Below are 25,208 nucleotides of genomic sequence, written 5' to 3'. Positions count from 1 at the left end.
GTGGGAACAGAGCTCTCCTGACCCCTGAGCTGAGGGGCTGAGCAGCTTCTGCATTGTATCATCTCCTAATTCTTGCTGTGAACTCAGTGCACCTTGAGCCAGGTTGGTGTCACTGTGCCAGTCAGCCACAAAAGCAGTAAAAGGGAACAGGAAAGCAGGAGTGTGTCTCACCCATACAAAAGTAAGTTGTTCCCCTTTCTTATTGTTCGTTTGAATAAATGGTAGCTGAGAGAAATTTCCTTCTTGGGATTGTTCCTGGACCAGCAAATGCAAAGCCACTTGCTGCAGAGGGTATCTAAGCCTTAATAAAGAACTGTAATGAAATTCAGGTCCAGGTGCTGAATGATAGTCCCACTATGCAGAACATATTTTTCCTATTTATTTTCTTCCTCAGATTTCTCCTGTAAAACAGGAACATTAAGGCAACTCCTCAATCTCAGCCTGTTAAATCCTCAATTCAGCTGCATACTCACAAAGAAGATTTTCCAACAAAGGAATCGACAGCTTTCCATTGCAACTGCAACACCAGAGCATCCCAAAATGCATTTTCCTGTGACACTGCTCAACTGCTCCAGGTACATTAACGAGATCTGTGACACATCACAACCCCAAAAGCTTCCCACCTAAGCCTAGGAATGGAATAAGCAATCCATCACATAGTGTGACACGTTCCCCAAAACACACACACACTCAAAACCTGAGAGTGGTGTCAGAATGTTTATTGAAGAGGGCAATCTGACTGGCTGAACCGACCTGGGTACCCGGTAACTTTTAACATAAGCAAACAGAGATACTGTAAACCTGCTGTGCATGGAAACTGTGTTTATACTTAAATTGGACTTGGAAGACTGAAATAACTTACTAGAAAAATATAGCTTAAGTTCCCAGGAGCTCTGAATGACCTTGAGATCATTCTGAAAAAACCAGAAATATGTAGACATATACAGTGATGCAAACAGAGTTACACAAATATTTTTGAAGTCAGCTAATAAAATACATTTCCTTGCCTATTTTTTACGATAGCTTTGCAAACATACTTTTAAAACCACACTTTTCAGCCCCACCAAGCATTTTTTTTGCCACTTGCGTTATCAGAACTGATGGCAAGCATTCTGCAATGTAAGTGCTGCCTCATTTACTCCTGGTGAGTTTTGTAATTGCTGGATCTGCTCCTTTTAGATAGACTGCTGAATTTCTTACTACCACGTAACAAGACAACAAACTTTATTAGTAATGCAGTGGAAGTACAGAGGAAGACAAAAAAAGAAAAATGATACAAGAAACTTCAGATTTTTCTCAGTGTGGCCAATACATTGATAAAATATTTTGATTTACATGGCACCTAAATTGCTGTACACAGGCACATCTGCATGGAAAGTGATCACAAATCAGAAATAACAACCACCAGAAATTGTGAGCTCTGTTGCTCGTGAACCTAGAAAATAATTATTAGCAGTATTAAAGCACCCAGAGTAATGTAACCTAATGTTGCATAACTGTGATCAAATGTCTACAAAAACCAGGAAATTGCTAAATCTAAAAGTATTTTGCTTAAAAAATAATGACATAAAAGGAGAGGGGATAACTATTTTATAACTTGAAAACAGCCAAGGGAGTCTAACCGAGCTGCTTTTACTCTTCTGCCATGGGCTGGTGCACGGCCAGTACTGGAAGCTGACTGAAAAGGAAAGTTGGAGATGCATCGAGTGATGGATTGCAGGTTATCCACCAATCTGTATTTGTACCTGCATTTTCCACACCACTCATACAGTCTCCATTTAGCAGGAAAGCACCACACCTGCAGGCAGGCAGAAGGGACTGTGCTTTTCTCAGCAAGGTGCTCATCCTGCAAAGCCCGATGGTGTCCAGGAGTGGGATAACCTGGGAGCATTTAGATCGCATCAAGGCTTTGGAGGAGGGGGGCGGGTTTCAGTTCAGTGCCGGCATACCCCATAAATTTTGGTGCAAAGTGTGGGAATAACTGACCCTCTGAGAAAATCCGCCAAGCTCCTGAGAAAACAGGATGGTGAATAGGTGTTTGTGGAGAATAATTCTACTCCGTGACCGGAGATTGTAGTGAGGTGGGTGGGGGCCGGTCTCTTCTCCCGTGCCTGCGGTGAGAGGAAAAGAATAAATGGCCCTAAGCTAAGAAAGGAGAGATTCAGAATAGAAAGCAGAAAACTTTTTTCACTGTTATAATGGTCAGACATTGCAACAGGCTGCCCAGGGAGATGGTGAAGTCACCAGTTCAAGAGCCGTCTGGATTTGGAACTGGGTGACGCGGTTAGTGGTTTAAGGGTTACAGGGGCAGTGCTAGGCGGACGCTTGAACCGGATGATCTTAAAGATGTCTTCCAACCGTGGTGATTCTGTGAATAAAGGCGGCGAGGCTCCTGTGCCCCGGTTTAGGGGGTGAAATTCAGCATTCCGTGATTCCGGCTCCCGCTGAGGGCAGAGGCCGCAGAGCGCCGCGGCCGCGTCCGTCAGCTCCGGTGCCGCTCCCGGCCCGTCCGCCGGCGGCTGCGCGCGCCTCTCCCCTTCCTCCTCCTCCTCCTCCCGCCGCGGCCGCTGCCCTCGCGGCAGGGATGGAGGCCATCGAGGAGCTGGCGGTCCAGCCCTGCACCTCCTCCCTCTACCTGCGGCCTTTTCGCCTCTCTTACCGGCAGGTGAGTGGCGCCGCCGGCCCGCCCGCCCGCCGTGCCCCGTCCCGGCGAGGCCCCTCAGCCCCCGCCTGCGCCATTTTGGGGCAGCGCCGCTGCCACCTCATGGCACCCCAGGGGCGGCCGCACTGTCGCCGGCGCTCCCTCGGCCCGCCCTGAGGTGGGGTTCGAGGAGGACAGCGCAGGAGGCCCGATAGACCGTGGGGTCACTGCCTTGGTGTGCCAGCGGTTCCTGCGTCCCCATGGGTGTCCCCTGTGCCTGCCGCCTGCGCGGGGCTGTCACTGTCACTGTCACTTTCACCCCGTGCTGGTGTTTGGGTTCACCTCTCTAGAGACATTCCAAACTCGCCTGGACTCCTTCCTGTGTTACCTGCTCCAGGTGACCCTGCCATGGGAGGGGCTTGCGACTGGGTGATCTCCAAAGGTCTCCTTCCACCCTATTTTGTGATTCCGTGAATAGCCTCAATGCCCGCAGGTGGGAAGTGGGGAAGGAAATTCCTGTCCGTTATCATGTTTGTATCAACATGAGTCACCTTTCACAGGATCACTGAGAGATGGCGCTTCCAACTGCGGCAGGAATGCGAGCTTTGAAAGGAAAGTCACTTCTCACAGTGCAGAGCATTGCATGTCCTTAGATGCTTTCCTTGGGCCTGGTTGGTGGCTGGTCCAGGGTGAGCTTTTACCCAGGCAAAGTAGTGGAAGGGGAAATGAAGAAGAGCTTGGACAGCCCTTGAAATGCAGGGTGGAAAACACATCTCTCTTCTTTGCTTTGCTTCTAAACACATCAGTTGGAGAGGCAGAAGAGGAATGTATTGAGTCCAACAGTGAAATAAACTACAGAAAATTAAAAGCGAGGGTTCAAATAGGTTTCATCAAAGCAGATGAGCTGATTTTTAGCATTTTTAAAAATATATTTTGTACATGATTTTCCTAAAGAAAGCTCTCTTCTCATTGATTGGGATAAATAAACCATTTTTATTCATTAACAGCTGAGAGCTTTATACTGAGTTATGTCTTTTTTAGGTATCAGAAGTAAACCTGAAAAATATTCTTTCACATTCTGAATTTTTGCTGGCTTAGTTTACAAGTGCTGGGTCTTACTACTTAATTTAATTTTCACTTGTGAGTCATGCTCTATTTACATGAAAAACGGGATTTAATTAAAATGCTTGAAACAGTATTGCAAAATTACATTTAATTGAATAGATGTGCCTTAGATGTGATGAGTATTGTAAAGAAGAAATAAGGATATGTTTGGTCATGTGCTGTGAATTGACAGAGATCAGCCTTGCCACTAAATGAAGCAGACTCGCCCTTCTTGCTACTTCCTCTCCTTGCACAAGTGTGCAGCAAGTGAGTGAGCTGGACCAGGGTAAAACCTAATCTAGCCAAAAAAAGTCAGTTTTGAGCTAGACAAGATCAGTGATTCAGTTCATTATGCTGGCAGAGGGGAGGTGGTAATGTGGTAGTTAGGGATGAGTGTTTGGGGCCTGGTGAGAGATTGTTTCTCTTGGCTGCAGCACTGTCTTAAAATGAACTTGAAAATGTAGTTTCTATGGCATCTGTGCAGAGGCTGGCTTGGGTCCAGCCCACTGAGAGCATGAGCTCAGTGTGAGCACAACTGTCTGTACCTGGCCTGAGAAACAGGCCCTAGGTTTATTGAAATACATTTTGCATTTAAAAACCGACTTACTAAGCAGAGGAAATACTAAATATTTTCACTCATTTGACTAATTGTTTCAAAAGCATTTAGGTCTGCTGAAAACCTCATTAAACAGTCAAGTGTCTAAAATCCAAGAGAGTTAAATGCCTGTTGTGCTTAAGAATTTTGAAAATTGCACCACTCCTCTAAAACTGACAATTGTTTCCAAAATCTAGCCCTTGATCTTAATGCTTTTATACTGAGTAGGTCTTCCCTTGTCCAACTATTTTAATTCACTATCTGGAAAAAGAAAAGAAACTTTTCTTCTTCCCAGTTCCTATTTGTTCCTAAGTAACATTAATTTCCCCCATCCATGAATTCCCTGCACTTGCTTGCTGAACTTGACCCAAATCTAATAAAAAAGTCTTTCTGGATAACAGAATAATCTAATGGGGAAAACTTGAATAATGGCATTTGTTGCACTGTGAAAACTGACACTAGTTTGTATACTTAAATTATGCAATAAGTGAAATTATGATGTGATTGGAAGGCTTGGGGTGGCCTTATAGGTATATTTTGTGAAGCTGTGACACATCCCCTCTAATTCATTGTAGTCCAAAGAAGATTAATTGATGAATTTTTTCACATAATATTAATGAAGGATAATTGGGGCTTTGAGAATTTGAAATCTATTTTCAAAGAGGTATATTCCTAAAATAGGCATTGATGTTTAACATAAATCTTTTGTCCAAGGACATACAGAGTGAGAGGGTTTTTTATTCATTTGTTTCACAACTATTGCTTTTCTGTACAAATAGGAAATTGAAAGAATTTTTACATACAATGTAGGATTTTAAGATTATTTCTAAGTATTCATGAATGCTTAAGTAACAGCATTGATTTTTAGACATTTCATATCAAAATTATGCTACTTGTGTGGAGATAATTTGAGTCCTGCTACTATACTGTATCTAATCTAGCAAGGTCTTTAACATAAACATAAATTTTATTATTTTACGATAAATTTAGATAGGTGATTTACATTTCAGTGTACCCTGCTGGTTTGGTTTTATACACTCAACCTGCACCCCACTGAGTTGTAAACCATTGTTGTTCTAGCAGCTTTACAGACCACTCAAAATCTGTAAGACACCAGAAGAGGATTCATTTGGGGGCTGAAATCTAAACAAAATCCTGTGTAGATTAGCTCAGTTGGTCAGAGCATGGTGCTAATAGCACCAAGGTCACAGGCTCAGTCCCTGTATGGCCATTCGCTCAAGAGCTGGGACAGTGATCCTCATGAGTCTTTTCCAACTCAGAATATTCTGTGATTATGGAAATACTTCTGTAAACCCAGACAGGTTACACATCTGAAGGAGGCTGTGGTCCCACCTGATGAAGAGTGGAGCCACAGAGTCAGATCATTGTCTACCTGTTCTCAGAGGCATTTGACACATTTACAGTTGCAGGCCTAAGGATTGCCTTAATGTTTTGGCCAGCTGAGTATTTTCCTTGGACATATAGATGCTCAGACTGGGAGCTGTGGACCAGCACAAGAACAGAGTTGTGTTTACATCAAATCCAGTCAGGCAATTTTGTTGGAAAAAACCACAGCACTGTCCTTGTAGATTTGTGCTTGAGTCCCAAGTTCCCCTGTGTTGTAAGAGGTTGAGTCATCCTTCAGACTGTATTTGGTTACATATAGAAATACTCTTTTAAAAGTCTGTGAGAAAAATGTCCTTTTCTGGCTGTTTCACTGAAGTGAGGATTGTAAGAAGTTATGGCAGTTCCTGAAGAAGAAATGGCAGAAAACCATACAGCAATTTATGCCCATGGTGTATTCTGTTCTTCCCATGAGAGCTTTTCATATGAAGTGTTTCATCATCCTCTCCTTCTGCCCATCTGTGTTTTAAGTGAAAGCAATGAGCTCTGAATTTTTCCTGTAGAGCATAAAAGTAGTTGTATACCCTTCTGAAAGAGTTCCAGGTTTCAAACCTTGCAGATTGAGGCACCCTGCAGCTTCATGTTGGGCATCCAAGCTATGGAGAATTGCTTGGCTTGCTGGACAAATCACTGTACCAGTGACTCATTTAAATTCTGTCTTTGTGTAGTGTAGAGGTAGAAATGGAAGTGCAGCCAAGGAATTGTGGAATTCAGCAAACTGCAGTCAGATTTTGGTGAGGGCCAATATGGGGAGGTAAAGTACAAATTAAGATTATATTCTTAAAAATGGGTGTCTGACAGAACTCCAAAAGGGACCTCAGCTTCTATTTTCAGCTGTCAGCCATGCTCCGGGGGGGGCCCTTAGTCAAATGAACCATGTTTTAAATGATGTGGCCTGGGGTTGAGAGATGGACAAGGTACCTCACTTAGCCTGAAGAATATTCTCTTCATTTTGTCAGTAGGAACCCTGTGTTCCTATATATTTTGGTTCTGCTTGGTAGTGAGAGAAGAAAATTCATTTTTTTCACATAGAGGATAGCATCTGTCTAGCTTTAATGTGTGCTTGCCCCCAAAGTGCAAATTGATTTGTTACCTAAATTGGCTTTTTTTTAAAATACATCACCTCTTGAAGAATTGGCTTCTTTACCAGGAACTCCATGGTAAATCTCTTTTCACTTTTTCCTATTGAAGTTTTTCTGCTTTTCATAAATAATTTATTCAAGAGACCAGAGGGATGGCTAATGAGAGATTAACTCAATGCCCAAGGGCTAGGGCATTTCCCTGGGATGTGGTAGAGTCAGGCTGCAAGATCTCACTTCAATTAATATTGCTTCCCACATCACAGGAGAGTGTGCTCACTGCTGGGAAACACATTTGTGTGTAAATCTTCAGCTCTCTTTTGTGTATGCTAGCCAGGCACTAGCCTATATATTAGACAAAAAAAAAAAAAACCAAAAAAACTAAACACCTCCCCCTCCCCCCCCAAAAAAACAACAAACCCCCCCCCCCAAAAAAAAAACAAAACAAACAAACAAACAAAAAAAACCAAACCCAAGTTTAAGAACTCTGCTGAGACTCCAAGTCATGAAGTCAACTCTTGAGTTGTCAACAGTTAAGGAGAATAGTTATGACTTGAGCAGCATTAAGTATCCAAATGGGATTTGGATACAACGAAATCTTAATCAGCACCTCAGCAGGGAGGGATATCAGTGGTTCTGCATGTTGGATTTGGACCCTTACACACAGTTTTGACAGAGCTGTGGTGGATATTCCTGTAGCAATTTAAGAAGTTAACTGCATTCAAGTTTTCCCTGTGGTTCTTACCCCCTGGGAATCAGCAGAAGGTGGCTTTGCTGAAGCTTTTGCTCTGTTGTTCCAATTCGAACCCACTGCCATGAGCCCTTTAAGCCAAATCACTGAGCTTTACACAGAACTAAGTGAATTGCCTTTGCATATTCTTTTTAGTGACCTCTGTGCTAGGGACAGCACCCTTCAAAGGGGAGGCACAGCATCCATCAGCTGGGGGAAAGCATCTAGCTGCTGGAATAATACTTTGAGCTGTTATAGAAACTTTTGTCCAGAGCTCACATATCAAAGCCATTGTGGATCTCTCCCAGACTCATATACCTTTGTTTTTGAAAGTTGTTCTGGCAGGGGAGCTCTTGCCACTGTTTCCTTGAATTCTGTAAACATATATGTGCGTCTGCCCAGGAACTTTTAGAAGTCTGCCACCAGACTAGAACCAACTGTCAGTAATTTTCCCAGCATGTTTGTGTGTGAGTGAGTTTGTGTTTTGAATCTGTGGAATGGTGAATGGGCATCTGTTTCAATGATGTGGGTGGGATAAACCTCAAAAACTCCATGCATATCGACTGAACCATGCAGTCAGTAATGGTAAATTGGAGCTATTTGCTCTTTTCTGAGCTTCACATTCCTTCCACACTTCAGAGTAGGTCAATGCCTTAGCATCACATTTCCTCTATTGATTTAATCCTTAGAATAATTTATTTTAAACATGGAAAATGCTCCCTTCGAGTTCATTTTAATGCATGATTTTTTTTCATTCGCTGTTAAGGGAATTATTATGTCTTTGAGTTTTGACTAGTTCTAAAGCAATTTTCAAGGCTGCTGTAGATTTTAACACTTCATGAGCTTTGTAATGGGTAGAAAATGTGCTTCATGAGCAGGGTGTAGTTCATCAGTGAAGGGATTTCTTCTGATCTGAGTTTGCTACTGCTTTCTTTTGTGACCATGTGCAACCACTGTATCTTAGAATTTTAACTGTCTTGGAGATGTCATCAAGATTAGAATATGTGTATTACATGGAGAAAGAAGTGAGCCCTGTATCATTAATGCCATAAAAACTTTGAAGAAGAAAAAGCAAAGCAGGGCAGTGTAACAATAATATTAACAATCTTATTTTGCATTTAGGAATTTTTGTATATGGTAATTGCAAAATAAATGTGCCCAGCTGCCTGAAATATTCTCTGGAACTTCCGTCTGCTTTTTTATAAACATAAAACATTCTTCTCTGTTTTGACAGTTAAAAATTACGCTGTTGAGGGAGTAAACAGATTTTTAAGTTACCTGTTCAAACAAGTAAGTCTTCTGTTGAATCTTCAAAAGGTTCCAGTAGTAGGAAATATGTTACCAAGTAACACATTTATTTGCTGTTCGTTTTTTTTAAAGCAGTAGTGCAGTGAAAGGAGATGCCATTTTTTCCCTGTGAAGTTTGTCTCATTTTCTTCAGCTTGTCAAGTCTGTTATGTCAGTGTTGAGTATTAATCTTAAATGGGAACATACTGCTTCCAGCTCAGGGAGTCCCTGAGCTGCAAATTGCAGGAGTCTGAGAGTGTTTTAACAATATATTCTTACTTGGGCATCTTGGCTTCTGTCAGAGGTAGATCTTGGATGAGGTTGATTTTTGATCTGACTGCTGCTGTGTTAACAGTGAATGTGGTTGAAGTGCTGTATAATTCTTTCATATGTGTGAAAGAAAAGAAAGAAAAGTTTTTGCAAAGACAGCATTAGTGAGTTGAGTACTGAGGGAACATAATTTCTTTTGAGGGAAATGGTATTCTCTGCAATTAGACCACAGATTTAAGAAAAGGAACTAAGGAATCTAGGCATGTCTGCTTCTGACTCTGCCATATGCTTTGAATTCAACTCTGAAAATTTGTACAAGTTATTTTTGTGTAAGACATTTATTAATTACTGAAGGGGAAATGAAGAGCATTAGTTAATAAGAGCAGTAGTTGAAAAGAACACTGGTACTTGTTTTTGTTTCAGTGAAATTATGTTGTGTTAGTCTTGATTTCTTTATCCAGCATGCTTTGACAAGTGAATGTAAGCTTTGAAGTAAATGCATGAAAAGTAGTTGACAGCGACAAAACTTCATATTTTTAGGTCAGTCATACTATGATTTAACACACTTGTGACAGCAAATGTCACATACTGGAAAGAATAAGGCCTTGTTGAGCACCTTTTGTAGCTGAAATGTGTCTGCACTTACATAAACGATCAGTAAAATCTCATTTAATGCCATCAGACTACTTGGGTTACTGCACAGTAACTGTGAAGTTAAGGCTGAGTGTAGGAGGAGGTACAGAAGTTGTAGTGAGTTTAAGCTGTACTTCTCAGGTTTTGATATGCTGCTCACTGAGAGCCATTGGAATACTTGTAGGTCATCCATATGAGGCAGCTAAGAAAAGCAGAGCAGTTATTAGCAGGCTTAATGTGCTACAGCTTCCCTGGAAGATGTTTCCAGATCTGAGATGAAGAAGTTGAAAACCATCAGCTCTGGCAATACCACTCCAGTAGCCTCATGTGCAAGGACTTGTCTGCACAGGACTTTCCTGATTAACTCCATGTCTCATTCTACAACAAAGAGTCTGGTTCTGTTTACGTTAAACCATTTTCAAAGTACAATTGCACTTTGAATTCATACCCTGCCTTAATCCATGCTAACTTTCCAGTGTGTGCCCTAAGGGAGCAGTAAACTAAACTGGATGACTGTGTCCATACAGGGGTTTAATGGAGTTTAAGTAGCAGAATTCAAGTTCATCAAGGTACTTACTTGAGATTCATTTTCTAGATGTCCTGGTATAGACAAGCCCTAAGAATAAAAGTGGTTTAGTTCTAAGTGAAGGAACCTTGTTATAAAATTAATCTCTGAAGTTTTATTATACTTTTGTGTGTGAAATACAGCTACTGTAGGGTATATATTTTTTGTCCTGTTTGGTACCATCTCTTTGGTAGTAATTGCACTTAGATCTGAGAAATAAAATAGTGCTCATGTTCTTCCAACAACTAAATGCTGTATTTGTTTTTCAGTTTGGATCAAAATTCATGTGTTTGCGTAGCTAGCAGAAACTTTTCCTCACACAAAAAATCTGTCATCTGAATCACAATCTCAGCTATGACACTGTGTGTATTTGATATGTTTTAAAGCAGGTGAACACGGTAAAATTTTAAGTGTTTATAGCAAATCTGAATATTGTGGGAATTAAATTTTCTGTAAATGGTAGTGTTCTTTAAAATGTCAGGGTTTGATGTTCTATAGGGTATTAAACTATCCTACTCTATTTCTGAAAACGAGTGTGTTTTAAATAATTTTATCTCAACTGCTGCAGTATTTAAAATACAGTTGTATTTTCAGTTGTAACTCATAAAAGGTCAGCTCCCATGCTTTGAAAACTCTATACAACTTGATACTGCATAAATGAGCATGTTTTACACAGCAGGCATATAATGTTATCTGCCCCTCTGACTTGCACTCAGATTAATTATTCTTCATAATTTTTAACCCAAGTTAAAGACCTTAGCTTTCTGGTACTGTCCTTCAGACATTGATCAAAATCTTGTTAATATAGTAACACTAAAGTTTACTGAAGTTTAAACAAAGTAAAGCTCCGTTTTTCTTAGTGGTCAGCTCATGTCACACTAAAGCCCTGATCACTGATCAAAACAGCATTAATTATTTGTTTCACGTTGAGGTTGCTGTGTCAAAATCCTTTAAATACCTCTTGGAGCAGAGAGGGAATCTTACAGCCTGTGACAGAGCAGCTGGTGTGGACATGGGCTGATGCCCCAGTTGACAGGTTGTTGGATTAGAAAGAATATCAAAGGCAGTGAGTAAGATTAGGGATAAGTGAACATCTGACAGCAGTTTGCAGCAGGGGAGAACAGATGATAAACAATGGGAGCGGGGTGTGGGGGGGGGTGAGAGGTGAGAAGGCCATGGGAAAAGTGTGGCGGCAATCACTAAAGCTCCAGGTTGCTGAGCCTCATGAATAGAACAGGAAATGGGATTTGCTGGGACAGATGTGCTGAGTGGTGATGAATACATTATAGGGAAATGAGGCTAAACTCCTGAAGGTGAGAGATGTTCTTTCTCTTGAAATAGAAAATATGGGAAAAGAAAAGTTTACCCTTCTAGAGAAGTAAACATTCTTGAAAATTAATATAGAAAAAAGTAATGCTAATGGTAATTTTAATTAAATTATTCTTCTGCAAGAGCATTCATGATAAACTCTAAGTCATGTACTTCCAGCATAACAATCTTACAGTGCTATTACATATATAGGATTGAAATTGTTTGTTTTAGTATTGAGACTGCACAAATGGTGGAATAGTTTGAATGATGGAACAGCCTGGAATGGAGGCTCTGACTGGATAATGCTTAGAAGCATATTCTGTATCTGGCATGTATTACATAGCACTCACATAACATATGTTTGATCCTGCCACTGTTAAGAGACTTGTACTGAGTGATCTTGTGAGGTCCTTCCAGCCTTAACATTTTTTCAATTCTGTAAAGTGATTGAATGCTTGTAGAATATCATACATACCTCCTCCTGTTCCTTAGGGTATTGTTTCTTTACTTCTTGGACTTCCTTAGTTTATATTCTTCATGGATCCTTTTCCAATATTTATGATATAGTTATGTCAGAAAGCAAACAGAAACTTTTTGCATGTTCTCTTATAGGGTTGTATGTTAGTTTTCTGACTTAGAATTTCTTATGAGATTTTTCTTTCAAATTTCTCTAAAGAAAAACTCATTTAAAAACATCTCACATGAACATTTTAATAGTGTATTACTTTAGCTGAAGGGAGAACAAACAGAAAGTATAAATGTTAATGTTCTGAGAAAGTACCAATAAGATTTTTTCACAAGACATCTAGAAATTTATTCCACAATGTATTCTCACAGTTTTAGTTACAAATACAAGCTTGGTAAAGCTTGTAGAAACACAAACTGTGAGAGTCACCAACTGGCAAATACAAAGCTCAATGTTATAAGGACAAGAGGTAACTTAGCTGTAATGGGAATGCCCACCATCTGTCCTTCCTGACCTCAAATCCCTCATATGTGCTGCCCCTGTCCTCTACATGAGGCTGGCCTCCTTCAGTCCCTGTTTGCTCCAGCCATGTGTCCTGTAACTGTAGCTCTCATTTGTAAAAAAACAAGGGATTGTAAACAGAATTTGGGATTGATGTGTCCCATAGCCTGCTTCATGGAATTAGCTGTTCACATTTGAGAAGTTCCATGTTCAGTATCTTGACTGCAGTGCTATCACTTGAACACAGCAACTGAAGAGTTGGTAGAGCTTTGGAGTTACAGATGTCCCACAAAATTAGCAATCAATGAAATTTGTCCTTCAGCCATTCATAATCAAAGAAATAAAATTATGGTGAGTGCAGCAAAACAGAGATAAAAAAAATCCACTCCACTGATTCTAATTAGCGTAAGTACTGTCCTAATAGGTCTATTTTCCATAAAACTGGGATTTCTGCATTTGCATGAAACTATAACCAAAGAATTTACCATTTGTTACAGGCAATTCCCATTTTACATATCATTTATAGTCAGCTTGGACAGTCCTTTACTTTATATTCCAGTATTGAAACGGTTGTAGGGTCACTGTCATGCAAGTTTCAGAAGTAGTGCAGTAACAAATAGAACTGTAGATAATCACTAATCAATTAATCACTAATTCAATCAATTTACTGAATGCCAGTAGTATCTAAGTAATAGGTACATGTCTCACTAGTAGTGCACTCTCTTAGAATGGATGGCAGATTAGAAGGTGTTCACAAGTTACTTGAATCTTTCTGTGCATTACTTTTTCCCAATGGGAAGATGATAAGAGGACTGCCTTTGTGGGAATCAGATTTCAGTTGAGTCTATCAAAATTGAGAGGTAAAAGTGAAATTAAGGAAAGAGCAGAATCTGGAGCTAGTTGCATCTGTCACTTCGAACTGATTTTTGGGAGGGGGGTGGGGAGGAAGGAGAGGATGAAAAGCCCTGAGGATCTTTGTGAGGAGGGTCTGTGAGAAAGTCTTAGGAGAAAAATCTAAAGATTGTTCCTAAGCCTTGGCTTCTGTTAGCCCCCTGCTGCTGTTCTTCATCAAGTTGTTTTAATGGCTTTCAGAGCAAGTGAGTGGAAAATGGTTTCTCTGGAACTTTAAGGAGTCTGAACTGAAAACTGTCATTGCTTTATAAGTAAAACACATCAAAGATTGATGGAAGAATTGCTTGTTAAACACATTGTAGATTTAATTAAAAAAATGGCTGATATCATAAAGAGACATCAGATCATCATAACTACCTAAACGTGAAAGTTTAATGGCTTGTCATCTGCTCAGGAACCTGTGTTAAGTATCTCTTTCATAGCTTTTGTGACCCTCTGTTATATCTGCAAGAAGTTTTTTTTTCCATGAGTGTTGCGGTTTTTTTCATCATGTATAGATGGAAAAGTACCAAAGCATAAAAATATGTAGGTGGTCGTTACTGTGCTTTTTAATTTTCTGTCTGTCTTAAGGGAGGCCTTTTTCTGGTATTTTTAATTAACTAGTGCTTCAAATTCTTATCTAGTTCTGAAATAGCTGTTTTCCTTTGTGTTGAAGTGCATAATATTTGTTCTGTGCGTTCAGTGTGTGCAAAGTGCATTTGTATATCATCTAGTAATTGCATGTTTCTTCTGGAACCTGACCCCTTATTTTCCTCTCCTCTCCTCACTGACAGTTCTCTCCACAGTCCTCCCAATCAGTAAATATTGTATTTTTTACTGTTGTGTTGTAGATCTAATATGAAAAAATTGAAGAAAAAAAAGTGTACATTGAAAACAGCATTTCCACTGAGACTATAAGCCTCATTTTTTAAAACCAAATGCTTTTTCTGATCTCATGCTGCATATGATCACGGTGCACTTTTAGTAAGCAAATACAAGCAATTCTTTTTAAAGACTAGAATAATTCCTCAGCAAGCTGATAAATTACAATATCCATCTTCAGATTTCAAAAATATTCAGTGTTGTAATTCCAATTTTAATTCACAAGTTCCTTCTGGAGTAAAACAGCTACATCTCTGCACGATTCTGACTCCGGATCTGATTCTTTGAGATGCAGAAAATTGTTTTTCCCAAGAGCCTAATATGAGATTACTGCAATTACTGGATTTTCTGCAAATAATAAGGCTTAGAAATGGTATGTTTCACCCAGAAGCATGACATTATTTGAGTGAAATCTGTAAGATTTTTATGATGTACGAGATCATTTAAATAGGGAGTAAGAATATTGACTATCCAATCAGCTACATAGAATTTGGTCACTTGATATTACTGTTCTAAGGATTCTTTTCAATGGTATTTGTCATTTTAGATGATGTTTTCATTAGCTGTAATGGTTATTTGTGAACTTAGAATGGATTTTGTTTTGCTGCTTAAAAATATTCTAGACAATTAGTGAGTCTGGCCAGATATTAAGATCCTTGTAATGAATTTTTGTAACTTTGTGAAATTACAACCTTGCTGAATAAAATTATATTTTAGAACTTCTCATTGATGAGGCCAGGCCGTCCCTTACATTGTTTCTATTCAGTCCTAGTTTAAGCAAATTCAAAAGCAATTTGAGTAACTTTTTTTTACTTAGTAGGTAAGCTGATTGGAGTACCACTGGTAAGCAGTTCAGTGGTTTTTAAGCAGAAATTATATATTCTGACAAACTGAGCTGGAAGTCAATATGGGGAAAAAACACAACAAACAGTACATTAATGTATTGATAATAACATTATAAATATTAATTAAAAAAATTTAGGCTATGATGCTATATAGGTCTTGTATATATTCTTATCCAGAACTGCTGAAATAAACTATCACTGTTGACTTTGTTTAGTTTCATTTTGGCTTCATTTTGGTTATCATTATGCCACTTAAACTTGTTGAGCTTCTGAAGCAGCAGGATTAGAAGAAAAATTGGCTTTCAAAAATCAAATCTTTTGGCAAATCTGCTGTAGAATTTCATATGTGTTTCTGCACTTAGCACTCTGCTTTCAGCATTGTACCATTTCTGACACTTGAAAATATTGGACATAGGCAATTTCTGGCTTACTCTGCAAAGCTGTGTTGCTCTTCAGAGTGACATTTCCATAGCACTGCAGTTTGTACAGCCTAAAATTTTATCTGTAACTCATCTGATTTGTTCTGTTCAGATAAATTAAAAACAGTATGAGATTATTTCATGTAGTGATAGGACACGGAGAATGGCCTTAAACAGAAAGAAGATAGATTTAGATTTTTTATTAAGTGGAAACTGTTGGTTGTGAGAGTGGTGAGGCACTGGCACAGGTTGCCCAGGGAAGTTGTGGGTCGATGCCCCAGCCCTACAGTGTTCAAGGCCAGATTGGATGGTGCTTTGAGCAACCTGGTCTGGTGGAAGGTGTCCCAGCCCATGGCAGAGGGTCTGGAAATTGAAGATCTTGAAGGTCTCTTCCAGCCTAAATCATTCTGTGAATATTGGCCTCCTATTCAGTGAAACCAATCAGTAATTATTAGTATGGAAATTACTGCTATAGTATTTTACAGGATAGTTCCACCAAATCTGAAACACTAATGTCTCCCTTGTTGTTTCTGTAAACCACCCTTATTTCTTGACAAGGAGAGGTGGTTGGCCTGTCAGTCTGGAGAACCCTGTTTCTTTTTATCTCCTTACTTTGTCTTTGATCTGTCTAGGAGTTTAAACCTCTTGGCAGAAATCTGACAGGACTCATGGGAACATACGAGCCTCCCTAGAGCATTATGGGACACTCCATAGAGAAAGATTAATTTGTTAAAGTAATAATATGAATGTTAAGATTTAAGTGTAAGAATTATGTTTGGGGGTGGGAGAGTAGAGATTTAATCACACCCAGGGGCTGAAAAAAGTCAGGGAAACTATTTCATTAAACAGAAAAATTGTCAGGATATTTGCTTTTGAAGTATTTCTGAAAAAACCTAAATGAATGCCAGTCTGTATTGTGTTTTCCCTCCCCTCTGTCTGTACACTGTTCTGCAGCCCATTGGATAGAGCAGTGTCAGGCCTTCCACTCCTGCACCAAGTGGGATGATAAACCACACCCAGCAGTTGTGCCTTGGGGAGAGGATGAAAGGAAGAAGAAACAACTTTCTGCAGTGGTATGTTATGTGTACATTTTAGTGAGAAAAGTGTGTCTTGCTCTTGGAAGGGAAGGTGTAGAATTGCCTGTGGTAGTTGGGAACGTTGGATCTTCATTCCCAGACCAGCCCTGCTGACCCTGTGGGGTGAACTTGTGACCTTCATTCTTTGTCTATGATTTAGGCTCTTCTCTATATACTGAGTTCATTGCATGCTCAGAATGAAGTCTTAGGGCTTAAAGTCTCTTGGTGTTCTACTGAAGGAGCCAACAGAAGAGGCCAAGAAACAGTTTTAACATGCTCACAGTATTCAGTACTGCTCAGGAGACATGCTCAAAATCCTGGGACTGTGTCTATGAACATATTTAGAGGAAGTGGTAGCCTTGAGTTCCTGTGAGATTTGGTGCATAGGATGTGTCTTCCCCTGCTCTTACTTCACCATGGCGACACAGCAGTGCTGCTCCTGGCTTTGTTCCCAACTTTGTTGAGACTCAGGATGACCCAAGTGCTGCCTACTAACCTTGGTCAAGCTTGTTAATGCTGGATTTTTGTTGGCAGGTGCCAGCCTGGTGTGTAAGACGAGGTGTACAGTTCATTGAGCTGTATTTTCTGCATTGATTTGAATGCTGCATCAGAAGTATTTTGTCCTTTTAAAGTGATATATATAAATGAATAGATTTGTGAACCATTTTAAAATCTTACTCATGTGATCCATGATATTGCTTATCAGGTGTTTTAGGAAAACTAAATAACTTGGCAGTTATGCATGATGGGTTGTTTTCTGTGGTATTTGGAGGGGTTTTTAATCCAATTTTAATGATGCAACAGTCTACGGACAGGATTTTTCTTATCAGTATTTTGCTTCAGGTGACACAGTTTTTTTTTGTTTTGTTTTTTAATTAGAGCAGCATTCATCAACTGCATTGTTTTTGAATGCAGATTTATTATCTGTTTAAATGTGGAGTGGCCCAGTGTTGTGGTAGAAGAGGGATAGTTTTATTTTCCTGCTGGCTCTTTGTCAGCCAGAAAAGATTTTAATCAGATCCTATATAAGTTGCCATGAATTGTTAGAATGACTAAAGAGGTAATGAGAAATATTAGACAATTGATGGTGGTGATTAGCTTTTGGCTGAAGTACCAGTGGCAAGTTAAACTGTGGTTTTATGGTGTTGTCAGTGTTGTTTTCCTGAATGACATAGCAAAATTAATGATGAAAGGACAGTTTCTTTCCTTCCTCTCTTGGATGAGGGTCATGACCTAGGGTAGCAAAGATGAAGAAATTATGCTTGTAGGCGTAGTGGTTGCCTTGGGACTGATGATTTTAAGATTCATTTACTCCTTCTACCTACTATACTTGTGTTTGCTTTTCTCCCTGCTGTGCCTGCAGGGATGAGGTGAAAGCCCTAAATCCCAGCAAAGTCAGGGGGGTGAATCTCTCTCTGAGTCAGAGATCCTACGTGAGGCTGTGCTGTACCAGTAACTGACCAGGGAATCATGAGCTGTGGGAATGTGATGTGGACCAGAGCAGTGTTTGCCCTGTGTGCAGCATTTGGAGAATCTTCTTCCTAAGGGGTTGAAAGGTTATTTTGACTGATGAGTGCACAAGATGAGTACAGGAAGGAGCTCAAGAATATTCAGTGAGAATTCTCATCCACTGTAGGGTCTCAAACTTGCTATGGGTACTTTATATTGAATTTCACTCTGTCTTGAAACAGCTACTACAGACAGACATGATTGATCTAGGTATGTTATGATGAGTGCAGAATTATTGCCCCTGCCTGTCATTAAATATCACTAGTCTGAAATTTCAGTCAGGCCCTTTATCTTGGTAACTCGTCAAAAGGAGCAGCTGCCAGTGGACAAGAAAAGATGAAAACAGGTTTCCTGGAAATGTTTTTAATTCTTTTGGTCTCCCTAAAAAAAAAAAACAAACCAAAAAACAACAAAATTAAACAAAATTTACTTTTCTCATAGTTATATGAGTCTCAGTAGTTTGGAAAATGTTGTCTTTATTAAGACAACATATTGTCTTTATTTAACTGTTGGAGTTTAAATGCCATTTTCCAAGGAAATTTTCAGGAATTGGTCTCACTTAATTTCACTAACGCTCTATCAGGTTGTAGAGCAGAAATAATTTCTGTAATCCTAGACAAATATTGCAGTCTAAGTCTCACCACAGAAATTACCTTATTCAATAAAGATGTTTAGATGCAACTGGGGGGTTCTGGCATTTGGCTGAAATGGCAGTGGTCCACAGTAAAGTCTAAATAAAATTCTTCCATTTTTCTAGTGAGGGTCTTAAAGGTGAAGGTTATTGAATGCTAAAAAGTGCTTTTGTAAATCTCATCTTTTGGAGCTGTTAATGAATTATTATAAATTTGAAGTAGGGCTGTGAGCCCACGTCTGTGTTCCCCAGATTAATTTATTACTGAACTACAAAGGCCATGCTTGTTTGTTTGTTTCCAACTGCAACAATATTTAATACTTTATACAAATAAGGAAAACTCCAGCAAAAGTACTGAGGCACAGAACACCCAGGAGATCTCAGCAGCCTTTGGCTGAGGTATTTCCCTGGCTTTTATTCTCTGAGCTGGAGCCAGCAGATGTGCATCCTGGACCTTTGTTTCTCAGCCCCTATTGTAGTTATTGCAAATTGAGTGAGATTTTTTTCTTAAACAATATCAGAAAAAATATTGGTAAAAGATTAGAGAAAAGGGCTTTGGTGGGGAGGTTTTCAGCAAGTATGGGTACAAGTGTGAGATGTGTAATACATCTGTTTGAAAGTACAGCACTTGCTTACAATAAAGTATTTTGCGGTCACATCAGCTGAATGCAGTTTCCAAATTACATTATCTCTGTTAAAACTTCTTTTGTTATTAGGAATATTTTTCTTATCTACATCCAGTTAAAGTTAAAAGTTTTATGTTTTCCTGTAGTGTTCTAGAAAAAATAGTGTGAGTAATTTTGGAAATATGGAAGACGTATGTTCCTTTTATCCCTGCAAAATAAGAAAGTGTGTTACAAACTTCAAAGGGAAAACACAGTTTAGTGAAAATGGCAAAATACATGCAGCAAAATTCAACAATATAAAAGGAATTTATGTAAAAGAACAGTTGAATATTCACTTTAAATTTTATCAGTTGTATACAATGAGAAAGGAATCTGAAGACTACCTGTTAGCAATTGGTTCCTTTGTACAGAATTGGATTTAACTTAATACTAGGAAATCCCCATCTGTATCTCAACTTAATAACCTTAAATTATATGCTGACTTGGCAGTAAAAGGATGTGAGAAAAGTCATAAATTTGACCTTTGTGCATATTGTGTTTCTCAATGTCCTTATTCTTTGTAGTATAGATTTCAGTGTACTGCTGTAGATTTGCCTTGGAATAAAGTGTGTTTGATCTGTACATGCAATTGTTCCTGATAATTATGTATATTCAAAACAGAAAAACAAGGAGATTTTATTGTATTTAATGTACTTATATATGCTTAATTCTCGTGTTTTATAAATTTCATTCAAAGGTAAGCGATCTTAATGATAGCTGAATGCCAAGGTAAACTGCAACTCCATTGTTGAAAAGTACACACAAAAAAACAAACTGTGACCTGAAAAGTAAACTTCCAGAGGATTATAGGAGAAAGTTTACTTACACATCAGGTATCTTAGTTGTAATTGTTCCGGCAGTTGATGTACATAAAATGAACAAAGTGGCTTGGCCCAGTATTGCATTAACAGTTGAATAAATTAATGCATTCTCCATTGTTTACTTTACCTCCCAAAGTGTGAAAAAATTGCACCTTTGAACAGTAAACTCTATTGCTATAACCATCTGTTTGCAGTTTCATTACACACTCCTACCAGAATAACCTTCTCTTTGAAGAGAAAATTGATATGGGTTGTAAAAATTACGGTCTCTGACCTTAGGTTTTATGTCCCTTGAGGTATCCCTGGTGTGGTCTCCACTGGTAGATGTTAAGGTTTCTTCAAGAAGTACCTTTATGTCTTCCAGCTAATTTCAGATAAGAAGCCCATGCATAAAAGAGTTGGCTGTTACACAGAGCTGAGCACTCCAGTCTCTTATTCAAGCCTTAAAATGAGCTGAGTGAGACCCCAGCAACTTTGTCCTGCCCTGACCAGAACTGCTGGACATCTGGCATGATGTCCTTTAGTGTAAAGGATGTTTTGTCTGCATGGACTTCACTAGCTCAGTCTTACTTCTGGAGCTGTTCATATTGTCAATTAAAGCAAATTAGCAGCACTAGTATTTAGCTTCAGGTAGAATGTTCACTTTTAATTCTGTTAAAATGTCATCAGTCTGTGTAATTTTGGGTGCATACTCTACAAGGGCACTAAACTGAGTCAGTTCCAACTGAAATATTTGAATAGGGAAGTTAAAAACTGAAAAATGCCATTATTTGTAATCATGATGCTTTTAAAATAAACACTCTGGATAGTTTAGTAATGAAATATTACAAGCTTTGTTTAAAAAGCAAACACTCCCCCCCCTTCCTCTTGAGCTTAAACAGTGGCTTGTTTAAAAAACCCAGTAAAATTCCATAACACTTAAACTCTTTTGAAGTAGTTTTTCAACATCAGCAAGTAATTCTGCAAATTGCTTTTGAAGATGAGGCTTCATTTACTCCAGCGTGTGCAGTCTGATGGAGTGGATTAGTGGGTGTGGACTGAAATGGTAATTTAGGCCTTTTTGTGTGCATGTGTCTGTAGAACACTCCCTATCACACACATCTCTGTCCTCCTGCAGTAGTTGTGAGAGGACCAAGGCTGTTCTGCTTAATAGTCACTGCTGAAGACTTGCAGTCTTTGTGATGGCACTGCATTCATGTTGACTAATAATTTTTCATTATTAGTTTTTCACTTTCATTCTACTAAATAATTTTTTTCATCAGTTTTTTTTTCTAGAGCAAGAAAATTTTTTTTTGATTAGGTGAGTTCCCAGAACCAGCCCGCACAAATATCAGTGGTGGGGTAAGGGTAGAGTAAAGATGTGCAGGTGGGGTAAAAAGGGCAGCCTGGTTTTTACACTGTTTTGGGACTGCACCCCAGGACAGAGTGACTTCAACTTTGCATTTGAATTAGTAGTTATGTAATAAGAGAGCCCAGCGTAAGACAGTTCCCTACCACTGATGTGTACATTCTAAAGGAAAAAAAGGTCACTCAATTAATGCAAATTGAAATTATTTTATTGATTTTAATATTTTTGTAACTCAGTTCGTGGTTTTATGCTAGCTGGAAGTGCTTCCTTCCATTTTGAAAGATAATGTAGAACTTTCTATGAAGTCTGTAATTATATAAAAAGAAGACAGCATTCCTGCTTGCTACAAATCAAACCTTTCAAGTAGACAAAAAAATGATGATAAGTCATTATTTCAAACAGATTTCAGATGCAAAGTAGTCTATTCAAGACCGGGTTTTTCTTTTAGATGAAAAAGTTGAATATTAAATGTCCTTGAATTTTTGACTGTTCATTTGCACTTTTTTTTTTTAATGGATGAAGATTTTTAGATACAGCATGGCAGTTCTTTAGCTTCTGTGTACAAAAATCCACCTCACTGACTCATTAATCCAATAAAAATATTCAACAGGAAGCAATAAAGCTTTTAAAGTGTATTGAATAGGTATTGAAGAGGTATTTTATTGTCATCAGAAGTCCAAACTTGCTTTAGCTGTCTATCTCAGTTTGGTTTCTGTTCTTCATACAGGTTTCACAGCATTGTGATGACTACCAATGCTTTATTTCTTTAAAAAAATTCCAAACTTTGGCTTTTGAGAATGTTTTTTTCTTTTTGTTCACATAATTTTTGTATGTGGCATATGCTGAAAATACTATGAAAAATGTTCAGACAATGCAAGGTAATTTGGTAACTAATTGTCTCTGATAGTGAAGTGAAAAGAATAAAGTCCTGAGTTTGTCCTGGAAGTGCAGTTTCTGCAGGCACATCATTGTGGGCACTGAAAACATTTTGTATTGATTCTATAGAACAGAGAGTTCCAGCATTAATAATTGAGCTCACAAGAAATTGTTTATATTAGGTTATCAATACTCGTATGTTGCCACTGAAAACCACTGTAGATGTGACATCAGGTTCCATTAGGCTGAAAAAGAAACATAACAAAGAAGCCTCAACTGGTAGCAGCACTTCTTCAGTAGTGAGAGGAGAAAGGAAGGGAAAGGTTCATTTGCAGAGGGATGAGGACATGACTTTTATGGCTTTACCATAGGGGAAATCCACTCTGTTTAACCTGGGGTCTGGGACTTGAGAAGCAGCAGCTAACACAAATCTTTCCTGTTGCAGAGCTCTATCTTTTATAAACCAAAAAGTTCTGAATTACTGAGTTGCTTTTATTGCAAATTTATCTCTTGACAGCTTTTACTGGTTATAAAAAGGTGAATATGTCTGAAAAGCATTAAGCTGAGACACTTAAGGAAATAAATGTGGCAGAAGGTAGCACAAGCTGGCTGTGTTGGTGCAGATTTTTGTCTTCATGAGTCAGTGACTTGACTGCTCGTGTGGATTAACCTGACAAAGCCCCATCTAATAAAATGAGAAGTTTAGTGTTGTCTTGCTATGAAGATCTGGGCAACAAGTAGACACCACAGGAGAGTGCACAGTGAATTTCCAGATAGAGGCATTGCTTTGCACATTGGTACTAAACTGTGTGAATACATTTGTAGAAGATTGGTTGAATGTGAAAATAAGTCCAAAAGAAAAACAAGTTTTACACTTTTTGAAAGAAAACCCTCAAAGCTTTAAAAAAAATTTTTGAGAGCAGAAGAAAAGCAAAAAATTGATTATTCCTCTAGGGAGTTTTACTGCTTTGGTCCATGTAAATCATTAAACAGGGACCTCACTCTTGCTTGACTTTGCTGATTCTGGTTTAAGACCGTTATTTGCCAATTAATTCTCTTATCTGTTTTTCTGCACCTATAGTATAATTATTTTATTACATGAAGAATGCTCATTATCCCTTTGTATTAAGGACATTAACTGCTTTTGTGTCTTAGGAGTGTGGAAACAGAGTAAATGTAGCAATGAGGACAGAGTTATTTTTATGTTATAATTGCTTCAACTTCTCCTGTTGATTTTTTTCACAAATATGGAACATTTACTTTTTGGGTGACGACTTTAAACCCAATCCAAATGGTAGAGACTGGGGAATCATGACTGTTGTCATTTTTAACCCTCATAACTGTGCATGTAGCTTATCTAAATCATAATGTATTTGTCTTAACTGCCTCTGTTTGTTTACATCAACTTTTGTCTGGGCTCTAACTGAATTGTAAGATCATTGAACAGGAAGTGTTCCCACTATATGTGTTTAGTGCCTTTCACAATGGGTCGCCAAACTTCATGTTGTCTCTCCTGTAATGTAAACAGAAAGAAGTTAATCATTGTCATGGACAGATTTCTTTCTCTTTTAATGGTATATGTGATGTTAATTTGCTTATTTTGGACATATGTCTCTTGCATTTTCAGTGATATGCCTGCGTGGTCTGTTACCTTTCTCTTCAAAAATACGTGATACAAGGTTCAAAACCTTTTAACTGAGGTGGTTTTGGTGTAACTTTACAGTTCTTGGCCACTTAGACATTCTCTGCCCAAGCAGAAGTGGATAAACATGGGAGATGACATAAGGCAGTGCCTGTAATTTGGTCACTTTTAAAATTTTTAGATACTTGTATAAGGCAAATAATATAGGAGAGACTTTAAGAAGGTTTTGGGTGAAGAATATTTCTCCTTCACTTCTGTGTTGTCTGTCTAGAGCTCATTTCAAGGAGTCATTAAATAAGTGACAATCAAATTTTTGTTGAATAAAACCCCCAACAGAGTAACTACAGGAAATCTCTTACTGTAAATCTGTGTGTGGAGGATTTATTTTATACACCCTTGTGTGATCTTGTGAAAAAATTATTACACAAAGTTAAAGGAAGCATTAGAGCAGTTTTGTGAGTGTTCTTTCACTTGTTACAGCAACATGGTTTTGGCTTACTCTACAGAATAAAACATCTAACAAAATCTAAGAAGAATAAGCCTTTAATTGCACATGTTTAAAACATACATGTAATGCAGTTTGTCTGCAGCTGTTTTAGAAGCTGTCAGTTAATTCTTTTAAATCTCTCCGTGCAGCTACAGAACTTGAGCACTGCTTCATTGAGATGAGGCAGATCAGAGAAGATCAGCCCAGAAAAATCTCAGCTTTTTTCTCAGGTAGCCAGCTATGACATAGTGCTTCTATATTATGAGAAATAGTGAATATTTTTTTCACATTCACCATCTCTGTGTGATTCATGGTTTTTCAGACTTCTGCTGTTTCAGCCCTTAGTGTGGGACTGTACCAAGGTTACTGTCAGCTGTGTGCCACGGACTACAGCATCCCTGTCCTTTCTCTTCCTCACCTTGAAACTCAGCAGCATTTTATAAGTGGAGTACCACAGCTCTAATGAAATAAATTACTTATTATTCTTTGGGAAGATTCTTGGAATGATTCTTGAGGAAAGGCCTACACCT

General features: G+C 38.7%; 1 protein-coding gene across 1 annotated transcript in view; it reads left to right on the top strand.

The window, feature by feature from the left end:
* The first annotated feature begins 2,514 nt into the window (after positions 1-2,514).
* NUDT14 (nudix hydrolase 14) overlaps positions 2,515-25,208 on the top strand; it is a 59,489-nt gene continuing 36,795 nt past the window's right edge. The window contains exon 1 of the mRNA XM_059850484.1: positions 2,515-2,665. Within this exon, the coding sequence (XP_059706467.1) occupies positions 2,585-2,665 (81 nt within the window). The 5' untranslated portion in view covers positions 2,515-2,584. The remainder of the gene's footprint in view (positions 2,666-25,208) is intronic.

The sequence above is a fragment of the Haemorhous mexicanus genome, chromosome 6 (assembly GCF_027477595.1).
Source record: "Haemorhous mexicanus isolate bHaeMex1 chromosome 6, bHaeMex1.pri, whole genome shotgun sequence".
Lineage (NCBI taxonomy): Eukaryota > Metazoa > Chordata > Aves > Passeriformes > Fringillidae > Haemorhous > Haemorhous mexicanus.
Note: the sequence above shows the minus strand (reverse complement) of the source record. Positions and strands in the feature narration are given on the sequence as shown.